At 46.4% G+C, this 13,934-nt stretch overlaps 1 protein-coding gene across 7 annotated transcripts in view; it reads right to left on the reverse strand.

Moving 5' to 3' along the window:
* Nucleotides 1-13,934, reverse strand: part of STRBP (spermatid perinuclear RNA binding protein) — a 120,074-nt gene that overhangs the window by 47,749 nt on the left and 58,391 nt on the right. For 4 of the 7 annotated variants that reach the window (XM_082208886.1, XM_082208885.1, XM_082208888.1 and 1 more), the window contains exon 2: nucleotides 10,617-10,837. In XM_082208886.1, the coding sequence (XP_082065012.1) occupies nucleotides 10,617-10,798 (182 nt within the window). In that variant the 5' untranslated portion in view covers nucleotides 10,799-10,837. Of the gene's footprint in view, nucleotides 1-10,616; nucleotides 10,838-13,383; nucleotides 13,572-13,934 lie in introns of all 7 variants that reach the window. The other 3 variants (XM_082208889.1, XM_082208891.1, XM_082208890.1) reach the window with 1 other exon arrangement.

The following is a 13,934-nucleotide window of genomic DNA, read 5'->3' on the forward strand; positions in this document are numbered from 1 at the left end:
GCATCCTGTTGGCCACTGTGAGAACTGGATGTTGGGTTACATGGGCTGTTGGCCTGATCGAACAGGCCCTTATGTTCCTTAAATGTTACATCCCTAACAAATGTAGCAAGAAATGTGGCTAATTAGGCTGATTTCTATTGCAATCAGTATAACCCTAAAAATTTTTATTGGCAAACCATCCCCACTGCGCTCCATGGGGCTTAGTCCCAGGACAGTGTAGACTTGGGGAACAGCCTACGAACAGTCTTTGTCAGCACGAGGAGCTTAGACATCATCTGTGGCTTCGACAGACTGGACCATTTTTCATCACTGCACCATGTATTCAGTTCTCAGTTGTCCGGATACATTGACCCTGTACACGGTCGCTTGACGAAACCCAACTGGATTCTTTCTTTGGAGGTTCCTGGAGGCTTTCTCTCCATGATGGCTAAGCTGTCCAGACAGCACTCCTTTCATACAAAGCCGTGGGAATCAAGTCCCTCTCCCTTGGAGGCAACTGTGGGAGAGGGCTGCTTTCGTCCATCCCAAAAAGACATTGGAAAGCAAGCTGCTTGCTAAAGGTTAAACAGACTATGCTAGCCTCTAGGCTGCGGACAGTTTAAAAGGGCTGGAGTGTCACACAGTCATCATAGCCAAGCGTTACTGATGTCAGGGCTCCCTGTAGAATTAACCACCGGGGGCCAAATTCAGCAATTTTCCGGGCCTTAAGACGACCTGGAGAAAAAGTGTGGACAATGCCAGGCTTGTCAGCTTCAGGAAATGGCTTATCATCACCTGTTCTTACATTAATATCCTGCCTTTCCTTCAAGGAGCTCAGAGTGAGATGAATTTCATATTCACAACAACCCACGGAGGACGGAGGTAGATTAGACGGAGAGAGACGCAAGCAGCTCAGTCACCCCAGTGAGAGCTTTGTGGCTAAATGGGGCTTTGCACCTAGGTCTTCCCAGCCCTAGACCAACGCTCTAGCCACCAAGCCAAGCTGCTGGCTCTCAAAAGATGAAGCTAAGCTAGGATTTCTAATAGAAGAGGTCAAAGACTTGTTCTTTGCTGCTGCTGCTCCCGCTGCTGCAAGAAGCAAGAGTAGATACAGGGGAAACTTGAAAAATTAGAATATATAAAATGAAAACTGCAGAATGGAATTACAATCTTATATAATCCAAAACCAAGATGGAGGGAAGTCAATTTGTGTGTTTCTTTTTTGGTCCATTTAGGTTTTCTGTTGTTCTTGTTTTCTTTTTTCCTCTTTTTTATGTACAGTTGTTTTGTTTTTCTGTTTGCTTATGAAAATTAATAAAAAGAATTTTAAAAAAATTAGAATATCGTGGGAAAGTTCATTTATTTCAGGAATTCAACTTAAAAGGTGAAACTAATATATGAGATCAACTCATGACATGCAAAGCGAGATCTGCTTCTATTTCTCAGAGGTCCAATCTTGCTCCATTTGCAATCCTTGTTTCGCTGATTTACTTGAATATTCTAATTTTCTCAGATGGTTAATTTGGGGTTTTCATCAGCTGTACGCCAGGATCATCACAATTGTAACAAATCAAGGCTTGACATATCTTGCTTTGCATGTCACGAGTCTATCTCATATATTAGTTTCACCTTTTAAGTTGAATTACTGAAATCAAGGAACTTTTCCATGATATTCTAACTTTTCAAGTTTCACCTATATAACAAATAACGGCTTGACATATCTCGCTTGGCATGTCATGAGTCTATCTCATTTATTAGTTTCACCTTTCAAGTTGAATTACTGAAATAAATGAACTTTTCCACGATATTCTAATTTTTTGAGTTTCACTTGTATACTAGGCTTAAGTTACAGGATGGAAGATTCTGGATGAACATTATAAGAAACTTTAATGGTAGTAAGGAAACCAAACCTTAGGAGGAACGGTTGAGGGAGTTGGGTAAGTTTGGCCTAAAGAAGATAAGACTGAGAGGTGATATGACGGCCCTCTTCAAATACCTGAAGGGACGTCACACAGAAGATGGAGCAAGCCTGTTTTCTGCTGCTCCAGGGGGTAGGATCCAAATTAGTGAATTCAAATTAGAAGGAAGGGGATACCCACTAAACATTAGGAATAACTTTCTGACAGTGAGAGCTGTTCGACTGTGGAATGGATGGCCTCAGAAGGTGGTGAGCTCTCCTTCTTTGGGGTTTTAAAACAGAGGTTGGGTGGCCATCTGTGGGGGATTCTTTAGTTGTGGTTCCTACTTTGCAGGGGGTTGGACTAGGTGACCCTTTGGGTCACTTCCAGCTCTACAGTTCTATAATTCTATGTTAACAGCAGCTCCACAATGAATTGGCAATTAGGTACCCCCCCCCCAACCTAACCAGGAGAAGCAGAATTATTTAAAAAAACAATTAAAATGTATGCAAATATGTTTCTGGGAGATCTACTCATGATAGTTTTCTTCTTAGCCTGATGTGTTGTAGTAATTCTCTTTAAGCACAGAGCCTACCCTCTCGAACTATACCATGAAATAATGGTATGTGTGCTTTGTATGCCTGGTAAAGGTAAAGGGACCCCTGACCATTAGGTCCAGCCGTTGCCGACTCTGGGGTTGCGGCGCTCATCTCGCTTTACTGGCCAAGGGAGCCGGCGTACAGCTTCCTGGTCATGTGGCCAGCATGACTAAGCCGCTTCTGGCGAAACAGAGCAGCACACGGAAACGCCATTTACCTTCCCGCCAGAGCAGTACCTATTTATCTACTTGCACTTTGACGTGCTTTCAAACTGCTAGGTGGGAGCTCACCCCGTCGTGGGGATTTGAACTGCCGCCCTTCTGATCGGCAAGTCCTAGGCACCCACAGTGCCACCCGCATCCCTAAGCCTACAGCACCCAGTATTCCCAGGTGGTCTCCCATTCAAATACTAACCAGACCTGACCCTGCTTAGCTTCCAAGATCAGACGAGATCGGGCATGTTCAGGGTAGTACGGCCGTAGACTGTATGCCTGGTGGTGAGTCACAAAAAACATACAGGGTGCTCATGAGATACCCAGACCTGCAAATGATGGTGGCAGAAGTGGGGGTGCAAGGTTCAAGCCACTGCAAGTAGAAGACATACAACATCTGGTGACGAAGACCCCTCCTTTAAGCGACCCTAATCAGGAATGTTGTAAGCACCAGAGAGATGACAGAGGTGCTCATTTCTTGGCCATTCAACTGAAGCCTGGGGTGGGAAGACTGTCCCACCCTTTTCTTCTTCATGCAGCACCTAGTTAAGCTGGTTGGCCACAGTGAGAACAGGATGGGGACTAGATGGGCCACTGGGCTGATCCAGCATTTACACACAGCTCTGCTCAGGAACTCCAAAACTGACCTCTTCCCTCAAAAATTTGGGCCATGTAGGAGAAAAGCATCTGTTGTCTCCTGATGGGGACAGTCACACAGCCAGCAGGCACGATCTGTCGTCTTGCTGGCTTTTTAACCAGACAAGAACTTGCTCTGTCCTGGTTTTGCTGTTCAAAGGCTTCTTCCAATCAAATCAGATTTTCTGCTCTGCAGAAGCTATGACATGAACATTCCGTGTCTTTTCAGCAAAACTCAGCAGAACAGAACCCTCACCCACTGAGAAAGCTTTTCATTATAAAGGTGCGCAGAAAGGAATGAGATTCGATTTTCCCTTTTTCTTTTTGGTGGGCCCAACAGGTGAAACCCCTGGCCTTGATGCCGTTCTCCAGCATGCTATTCTGCAGGCAATCAGCTCTTTGTGGGAACATCTGGACACAGACGTTTGAGTGCGCACGCACACATGCACAAAAACACACTGTGCCCTAAATTTAGAGTGGGCTCATGAAAAATCCGGCACAGAAAACCAGGAAGAAAAGAGCCACCAGGTTGCTCGAGTGTCTGAAACAGCACTACTCGCAAGCCTAGAGCTTACACCAGAAATGTTTTGTTAAAAGGGCAATCAGCGCCTCATTTATTCCCAATCAAAAATAGGAAAGAAAATGCATGCTGCTAATGCACTTTGAGGAAGAGATGCTGATGATGAACTGCAGCCAGGCAGGAGGAAGGAATGAAGGAAGGGCAGTGGCTCAGAAATGGATTACAACAGTCCTGCTGCCGCCACCACAGCGATCAGCCTCCAGCTTCCAGGAATGAGACTTTCACCTGCTCTCTTGCCTTTGCTAACAAGGCATGGCCATTCAAAGCAACTTGCTGCTTGATTTCATGCACAGTATGCAGAGATCTGTCTTATCCTTATGCAATGTCAACTCTCTACTTGTGCAGGGGAAAAGTTGTTGTTTGACCTAAGGCAAGAAGTTAGCATGAAAGAGAGAAAAGGAAGGTCTAGTTAGCGCATCAACTATGGATTAGTATGATGTGAACAAGCAGAAAGGAGCAACGGCTGGCCTCTGGCTCTAAGTCTCCTGCCCTCCCTGCGCACAGCCAAGAGGAGATAAGAAGCTTTTGCTACCACATTCGACTGACCACACTTTGCTGTGTTGTATGAACTCTGAACTGCAGTTAACGAAGCCCGTTTTGTTAACCATAGCTGGTTTGTAACTGTGGTTAACATCAACCCACAGTTAAAGTATAGGTTTCTCAAATTCCTCCCTCTGACAGCACAGAAGAGAGAAGAGGGAAATGGCATGAGCAGAGGTTGTGCAAAGTGATGGTTTAGTGTGGGGCTAGGCGTGGCCCAAGGATGTTGACAAGCTGCTTATAGCGGTTCAGGCCACAAGATCCACTTGCCCACTGAGGCTTATTTGAGCGGGTGCAGAGAGGAGCGAGGAGGTTAGGAAAGTGGGTTCAGGAAGGGGTTAAAGTCTCTTTGCCTGGCACCTTGAAGGAGGTGGCAGTGCAGGTGCTCCTAAAAGGCCCTGACAACTACTACACTTTTATTAATAGCAAGGTCACAAGACATAGGGATAACCATGGATTTTACTGAAAGGGGGAATTAGACAAAACCATGAAAGAAGAGAGATCTATCCATGGTGATTAGCCATGACAGAAAAACGGCGTGTCTGCATTAGGGGCTGCTGCCGTCCTGCCCCTCTTGTGGACTTCCCAGAGGCATCCCAGTTATTGTCCAGTGAGAAGATGCTTGCTGGACTGCATAGGGTGCTGGTCTGATTCTTCTTGTGCCACACTAGTCATGGAAATTAGGACTGGAGCACATTCATGGAATTGCAGAGTTGGAAGGGACCCAAGAGTCAGCTAGTTCAATTCCCTGCAATGCTGGAACCATTCAGACCATTGATCCATCTTACTCAGTACTGTCTACACTACCTGGCAGCATCTCTCCAATGTCTGCAAGAGGGGTCTTGAAAGCCCTACCTGGAGACACTCAGGGATTCAACTTGGGTTCTTTTGTATGCAAAACCATGAGCTCCACCCCTGAGCTATGACCCCTCCCTTTTCAGAGAAAGCCTTCCTCCCAGAGTACCAGATAGTGATGCTTCTTGGCCTTCCCAGTGGATCTACTAAGGAACAGCTGGGCCTTTTGCCTGATTCAACAAGCTTCTTCTTCATACAGTAATGGCCGCGCATTGTGTGAAGTATACTTGCAGGACTTAAACAGGATCAAACATGAAGGAGTGATTTTAACTAAGAACCATTACTCTAGGAAATATTTTTATGCCACAACGGGGACTAAAAGCATGCTCTACAGAAGTCAAGATGCCGTGTTGGATACAGGAGGCCCCATATAGCATCAATTCCCCTCGCCCCCCCCCCCCAGTCTGCCAATACATGGGCAGCAAAAAGGGTCCAACACAATTCCAAGAGGCAGCGCACTCTCCTGGGATGGGCAGTGAGGAAATCACACCGGCCTGCAAAGCACAGTCCCTTCCAAAGCCCCAACAGCCTGGACCAGACTGAGAAATGGCAGATATTACCGTAGCTGGGATATCGCTGGGATATCCCGCAAGTGAAAGGAGGATGCCTCCCCATTGTTCTGAAAATGTTTCTTATTGTACAGTATTTTGCTTTAAAAGGATCTTAAAATTTATTATTGTTGGCGAAAGACATGCAACATTTTGAGTGCAAATGTGCCTCTGAATCTGACCTCAAAAGATTCCCCCCAGGCATCAAAAGTTTGGAAAGAATTAAGGGAAATAGTCAGATGGTGTAGTTCTATTAATATGCGCGCTCTCTCTCTCTCTCTCTCTCTCTCTCTCTCTCTCTCACACACACACACACACACAGAGCTGGTGCAGCACTGCAACCACAAAACATTGATTTGCAGACTCAGCTCTGCAGTTCCTGCCCAGGCACCCGCTTACACTAATCAAACACCATGCAAACACTTTGGGCTGGCAAGGAGGAAATGCATTTTAAAATATTAATACACAAACACACAGCTTTTGACTGTTTAACATAAGCATCATTAATTACAAGTTGAGCAGGCCAGAGACGCAGAGCAGTGAAACGGTGTTCTGAGACCTCTTAGGCAGCCGTTACCAAATCAATCTTCTCTTTTAAGTATAGATAATTTGCTTCAAGTGATTACCCGTCTATCTCTTCTTCTCCTCTCACTCTTCCATTTGTGCACACGCACACATGCACGGCTTTCTACGCTAAATGTTCGCTGCAGCCTTCAAGTCCCAAGTCTGTTTACTTTCTGAAAAGCAGAGGCACGTGAAAACACAAGCAGTTGTTCCAGCTGTTTTCCAAACAGCCAGGACAGGGCTAGAGAGTCAGAAACTGGCACAGCTACAAGAAACAGACACGGACACACGGCAACATATGTTTTGCACACAATCTGTCATCACAATGGATTCACAACTCCCTTCTCGTAGCAGAGGCTATCCCTCCCAGCTAAATGAGACATGGTTCTTAAGCTCACCCACGGCTGCTAACCTGGCATGGAGCAAATCCACATGCCTCAGCAGTTACAGGGGCTTAACTGCACTTGTTAATTCTTTCTGCTAGTAGGGAGCTCCAGCAGCTGAACTGCAAACGATACAGAGTGATCCTTCCAAACTCAGCCCCCTTTCAGCATTAGTGCCTTGCCTTATTTAACCCCAGCACACTCCTAAGTTGGCAGCTGCAGGAGTCTCGTTGCAAGAGGAAAGGCAGATGGATGCTCCATTCCGTCGTAAATCGGGGAAAGGGATGTCCTCAGGCAATGACCTCTCCTTACGACCCCAGTGGGCAGCTAGATTAAGATCAGGCAATGAGTCCTCTTGTCCCACCAGCCGCTCATTTCTAGGCAATCCTGGGAGAAGGCCAACAGCAAACTTCAAACCTTCTTCCTTTGGCTCAATCAAAATCCTGGCTTGGAAGACCTCAGGAGTACAGAGGGAGCTGTTTCCTACAGAGCTGCTGGTCCCCTGATCATTACAAAGCTTTAGGCTCTCCAGATGTTGCTGGACTCCAACTTCCATTAGCTCCTGCTACCATGGCCAATGGTAAGTAATGGTGGGAGTCAGGGTCTAACAACAACTGGAGGCTCAAAGCTTTATGAGTACCAACTTGGTCTTCAGAACTCACAGTTCACTAAGGCAGCCTCATCCAACCCAGTGCCATCCTGATGTTTCTGGACCACTTCTGGCACCATTGACTACTCTGGTGTAATAGGTGTACAGTGTAGCAATGGGAAAGGGTTCAATTCTCAAAAATCCTTGAATCACTGAGCACAGTGGGGAAACCCAGATGCTGCAGAACTACAGCAGCAAGGTCTCTCGCCACAGGCCATGCTGGCTGGAGCTGGAGGGCCACAGGTTCCCAACTTCTACCCTAGAGACATGTTTCATACTTAAGAGTAACCTCAAGACTGGATTGTTGCATTGCATGCTGTGTGGGAGGTCTGGAAGCTGCAACTGGTGCAAAATGCAGCAGAGCACCCTTCTGCTAGCATGCAACACCTTTGCCAATACACTACTGGGCCAGGCATACAAAGCCCTGATGGATTAAAAAGAGAGAGAGAGAGACTAAATAAGAAATATTTTTTTAAAAGGGGGGGGGGAAATAAGAAATGAAGCAGCTATGGGGGAATATATTGGACATATGATGCAAAGGGAGTGGGAAACCCGATTTTAAGAAATTGTATTAAATTAAAGTAATTTGGTTTGATTTGTAATAATTTGGAAAATTAATAAAAATAATTATTGTGTTTTTGTAAAAAAATGAGAATGTAGAAGAAGGTTGGTAGGTATGACGCAGAAATCAAGAGGAACAAATGGAGCGAAAGATAAGGAAATGAAAAATAAAAAAATTCCTTCCAATAGCACCTTAAAGACCAACCAAGTTAGTTCTTGGTATGAGCTTTCGTGTGCATGCACACGAGAGCTCATACCAAGAACTAACTTAGTTGGTCTTTAAGGTGCTACTGGAAGGATTTTTTTTATTTTGACTATGGCAGACCAACACGGCTACCTATCTGAAATGAAAAATGTTATTCTTGCTTTGAAGCAGGCTCTTGTGTCGCCTCTGTGCTGGCACTTCCAAACCCCTATAAACCATTTAGACCAGTGGTGTCCAAACTTTATTCAAAGAGGGCCAGATTTAATGAAGTGAAGGGCTGTGAGGGCCGACCAAAGTTGTTGAGGTTTTTTTTTATTTTACTCCAGACCCCCGAGACGGACTTTGGACATGCCTGATTTAGTCTAAATGTACACGAAGCAAAAGGAGTGGCCTCTGGGGTCCTGATATGGCGATGGAGCCCAGTCTGGAGGGTGGTGGGATATTATTCAAAGAATCTGGACCTGGTAGTAAAGTCTGGCTGGCATGTTTGAGAGTGGTGTGGCAGCTTCTAGCTTAACTAGTAGAAGAGGCTAACAAGATAACTTTGGGCGATGAGATAGAGGTTTGAGCCTCACATGGAGTCCCTCAGATCTTAGGAACTGATGGGGGGAAACTGTTACACCCAGGGCAGCAGTCACGCTATGAGGTTGCCTTGCTCACCAACCCAAATGTGACATTTTGGTGGGTAAACACAGTGAACCCAGCCTCCCTCCTTCCAACTACCAGAAGCTTGGAAGCCCACGATTGTGTACAGGTTTTGAATGAAAAGATAGTGGTGCATCCCAATTTACAGGATTTTCCATTGGAAAACATTGAAATGGAGATGTTTGTTGATGGGTCCAGTCACATGTTGGATGGCAAAGGACATTCAGGCTTTGCAGTGGTCACACTGGAAGAGGTTCTACGCCAGGAAAGAATTTCCTCACAATACTCAGCACAAATGGCAGAACTGATAGCTCTCACTAAGGCCCTTCAATTGGCAGAGCGAAAGCCGGCTGACATTTACACAGATAGCACGTATGCTTATAACGTGGTACATGCCCACTGACTTTTATAGAAAGAGCGGGCTTTTGTAACTGCCTCAGGGCAGCATGGAGCCCATGGTGAGCAGATCATTGCTTTATTAGAGGCACTGCTCTTGCCAGCAAAAATAGCAGTAATGCTCCTATTAGCACATGGGAAATGTGCCAATACAGAAGGGAATAAGAAGGCTGATGCAGCCTCAAAGATGGCAGCTCACTTGCCCACTATCACACAATATCCTATTCCCAGAGAACCACCAGCATATTCACAAACAGGGAAGAAGGTGATGAATTGTTGGTGGGCTTTTCAAGATGGTCGTTTCTTGGTGACTACACCCCTTCTCAGACTTTTACTGAAAGAATTACATTCCAAAGCCTAAATGGGAAGTGAGGCTCACCTGATGGCGAGGACTATAGTGGCTTGAGGGCTGTTCATGGAGGCATACTCTATAGTCTATAGCTATGATGTTAGCCAGCAATCACACACGGTAGGAAAGGGACTGACACCCCCCCCTGCACCAATAGGAGGTCGCCCATGGGCCCAGTACCCAATGGAAAGACTGTCAGTGGACTGCAGAATTACCACCCAGTAACAGATACAAACATATATTGGTGTTTGTGGACCAGCTCGCTGGATTTGTTTAGGCATTCCCATGCCGCAACTGTACAGCTCAGGAAGTGGTCAAGAAACTACTTGAAATAATTCCTAGATTTGGAATACCAGCAGTTTTGGATTCAACTCAAGGGACACACTTTACAGCTCTAATAGTTAAGGAACTCTCAAGAACTTTAAACATACAAATGCTCTCCCCATCATGTTGACCCACATTTTGACCCCCCGAAAACCAAAAAAACAACTGGAAAAACCCAGAAAAACTCCCCGAATCCTTACTAAAGTACAGATCAGTAGAGGTCCTCAGCTAACCAGCAAAAAACAAGCAAGAAAGGGAAAAAATGTTCACTGTTCGGATATCTGAATCTGCAGTGTGTATAACGAGCTTTGAGTACCAATTCCTCATGTTCAGATAAGTGAATTTTCGCAAAGTGAACATTCAGAAAGAGGAATCCAACTGTAATAACATATTATATTACCTATTATACATTAGATATGACATAATACAATATAATACACTATATATATATAGAGAGAGAGTGTATTATATTCAGAAAATAACTCAAGTGGCGTAAAAAAATATATGGAAACATGCAATAAGATATAATCATGTATACACACACACACACACACACACACGATTATATCTTATTGCATGTTTTCATATATATTTTTTACGCCACTTGAGTTATTTTCTGAATATAAAGCAGATTAAAGAATGAGGCTTCAATAAACCTTAGCCCTTTTAGGGAGTGCATTTTAACCCACTCACTTGCCGCTGCCCACATCTGAAGGCTCCTCCTTGCTGTCCACGCTGCCCTCGGCCCTGCTGGACCTGCTCATTTCATCCATCCAATCGGAGACCTGCTTGAGGGCGCACTCCACTGTGGAAACCATGTTCTGGACAGCTTCGAGTTCTTCTGGAGACGGGTAAATGGTTGAGTGCTTCATCATCACGTGCCGGTCATCGTTGGCAAACGATCGGATGGATCTCTGTTGAGAGGGTTAGGAAATAACAGGGAGAAAGAAGGTGGGAGGAGGCAGAAGAAGTTGTCAACAGCTCTTCTTTTATGAAATGAGAGGATGAGGGTATTATTTGAAAAAGGGATGGTTGACTCAAACCTGCTGGGCATTTTAGGGCATCACACTTCTGTCCCAATGGCAGCAGACAAACCTATCAGAAGGAGGCACAACACCTGTTCAAACCCGTGAAGTCTGCTTTAAAACCAAAAGAAACAAACAAATGGAATCTCAAAGCCAATGTCTACTGGCCATGTTGGCTATGCTAGGCCTCCACAGCCAGGGGCAGCAGTGCTTCTGAATACCAGTGACTGGAAGAAGATGTAGGAAGGGAGAGTGCTCTTGTGATGGGGTCCTGCTTGGGGTTCCTCACAGGGGCATCTGAGTAGTCACTGTGGGAACAGGATGCTGGTCTAGATGGGTCACTGGCTTGAAAGAGTGGGCCTCCTCTTATGTTCCCTAAGAACTAGCAGTAGGGAGCTACCTTATCCCAAGCCTGACCACTGATCTGAATGTGCCTCCAACTGTGGAGGTAAATGACTAGCAAACATTGACAGCCCTCACTTCCTCCATGGATTTGTCCACTTCTCTTTTAAAGCCACCCAAGTAGGTGGCCATCACTGCCTCCCATGGGAGTGAGTTCCATAGTTTAATAATGCACTGGAGGAGGAAGAGAAGGTGCTGATGGTCTACCAGCAGCAATTGGTTATGATCACCAAATGTCCAGAGACAGTCTTCCTCTGACTGCCATATACTGGGGAATGGCAGCAGGAGAATGCAAGTGTCTTCTTGTCCTGTTTGATGTTTCTTGCGTAGATCTGGCTGACCACTCTTGGAAACAGGATGCTGGACTGCACAGGCCAGTCTTTCCCAACCTACTGCCCTCCAGATTTTGTTGGTCGGAGTTCCAGCTCCCACCAGCCCCAGCTGGCATGGGCAATAGTTAAAGATAATGGGATGTGATTGATCCAACCATATCTGGGAGGAACCAGGTTAGGAAAGCCTGAGATAGGCCCCCGACCCAATCCTGGAGGACTCTATAAGTAAAGGTAAAGGGACCCCTGACCGTTAGGTCCAGTCATGACCAACTCTGGGGTTGCGGCGCTCATCTCACTTTATTGGCCAAGGGAGCCGGCGTACAGCTTCTGGGTCATGTGGCCAGCATGACTAAGCCACTTCTGACAAACCAGAGCAGCGCACAGAAACGCCGTTTACCTTCCTGCCAGAGCGGTACCTATTGATCTACTTGCACTTTGATGTGCTTTCAAACTGCTAGGTTGGCAGGAGCAGGGACCGAGCAATGGGAGCTCACCCCGTCGCGGGGATTCGAACCGCCAACCTTCTGATCGGCAAGCCCTAGGCTCTGTGGTTTAACCCACAGCGCCACCTATCCTTAAGCAAATGCAAGTCCAGAATTGTTCAGTCTTCATCTGTCTTCATCCCCACAAGATTTGGAGGAGGAGGAGGAGGAAGCGACCCCTTTCAGCAGTGCCCCTCCTGGCGCTCAGCTACCCTCCCTCTCCTGCCTCTGCCACCCACAGGAGAAGAGGGGAAGCAGAAGGGCACCAGAGCAATGAAAACCTCCACTCCATTGCCCTATGGCTCATGGATATCCAGGCTGCTTCTGACTCAGATGCACTGGCAGGCAATAAATCCTCCTGAAAGTCTGTCTCCCATTTGCTTCTGAACTGGCACCTGAAACATGTTCTTTTCCCTTCCTTCCTTCCACTCTGTCTCTTAGCAATAACATTTGGAGGACCACAGAAGAAATCAATAGGCTTGTGATGCTCTCCCATCAGTTGGCCAGCAGGAATTCATTAATTGTGAGTGTGCCACCAGCCCTACACCCCCTCCTGCTCGTTAGCCATTGGTCCAAAATAGATTTTAAAGAAACGGCAGAACATCGCAATAGTTCAAGTGCAGGAAGGCACAGCTGTCTTTCTCCCCTCTCTCGGCACCCTACAACCAAAAAGAGGTAAGGAGGAGTGGGGACCCAAAGCAGCGTCCCTGGAATCCCTGTGACTGGGCAGGTGAGTTTGAAAGCCCATGTCCCAAGCCCACAGCAGGGGTTTCACTTTGTGGAAGGGCAGGGAAAGGGCTGGACTGAGCTGAGAGCATCAGCATTTGGTTATACAACCCAGCAGAGTTCAAGGTCGCCTGCGCCACTCTCTCAAGCAAGATAGCTGGTGCCACTTCCAGCAAAAAAAAGAGTCACTTTATTCTTGAGCGTTCTCTCCCCCCCCCCATGCCTTCACTCAATAATTCATAGACTGCAGCCTCCGTGCTCCCTGGGTTTTGATGATGCCCCAGCCATAAATCAAAGACCATTTTGCTCTGCTTGAGAGTGGTGCCAGACCACCTCCCTTTTAACTCAGCAGCATCTCCTCCTTCTCCCCCGGAAGCTGTTTTGGCAAGTCTGCTAGCAGGCCAGGAAGGGAGAGGGAGAGAGGGAGGAAGTCTTCCCATGGCCTCCTTCCTGCCTGCTCATTGCCCCAGCACCTGCAGCTATGGGGACCTACCATGGCTGGCTACAGTGAGCTTCAGCTCTGGTACCCTTCCCCTTCCTCTTTCTCCTTCTCCCTCCTCCGGGGTGTCTTCGCTAGGCACTGTTTCGCCTGCCAGAACCTCCTCATAAGCCTCTCAGTCGCTTGACGGCTCAGGAGGTCACGCAGGTGCAATGCTCCAGAAGTTAGACTCTGCAGCACACCTGCAAAAAAAGCACAGAGAAGGAGGAGGGGCGTGTTTCAGAAACAGAACGCTGAAGTCGGAAGTGGTGAGAGATTGGGAACAAATCCGGAATGTGAGAATATGGGGGGGGGGGAGGCTGATGGGAGGAACAGAAGCCACACTGTGTTTTCAAGTAACTTTTTTTTAAAAAAATGATTTTCAGCATACAGGAAAGTAAGAAACAGTTTAATACCAACTGTATATATAAAAAAAGAAAACAAAAGTTAACTGTAAGAAATAAAACTTGAAGTTGACTTTCTGGGCCTGTGCATAATAAACATCTTGCATGAGTGATCTACTCTGGTAAGTACATCGGGCAAGCATCTGAATCAATTTTTGAACT

Source organism: Podarcis vaucheri (assembly GCF_965113315.1).
Source record: "Podarcis vaucheri genome assembly, chromosome: Z".
Taxonomy (NCBI): Eukaryota; Metazoa; Chordata; class Lepidosauria; order Squamata; family Lacertidae; genus Podarcis; species Podarcis vaucheri.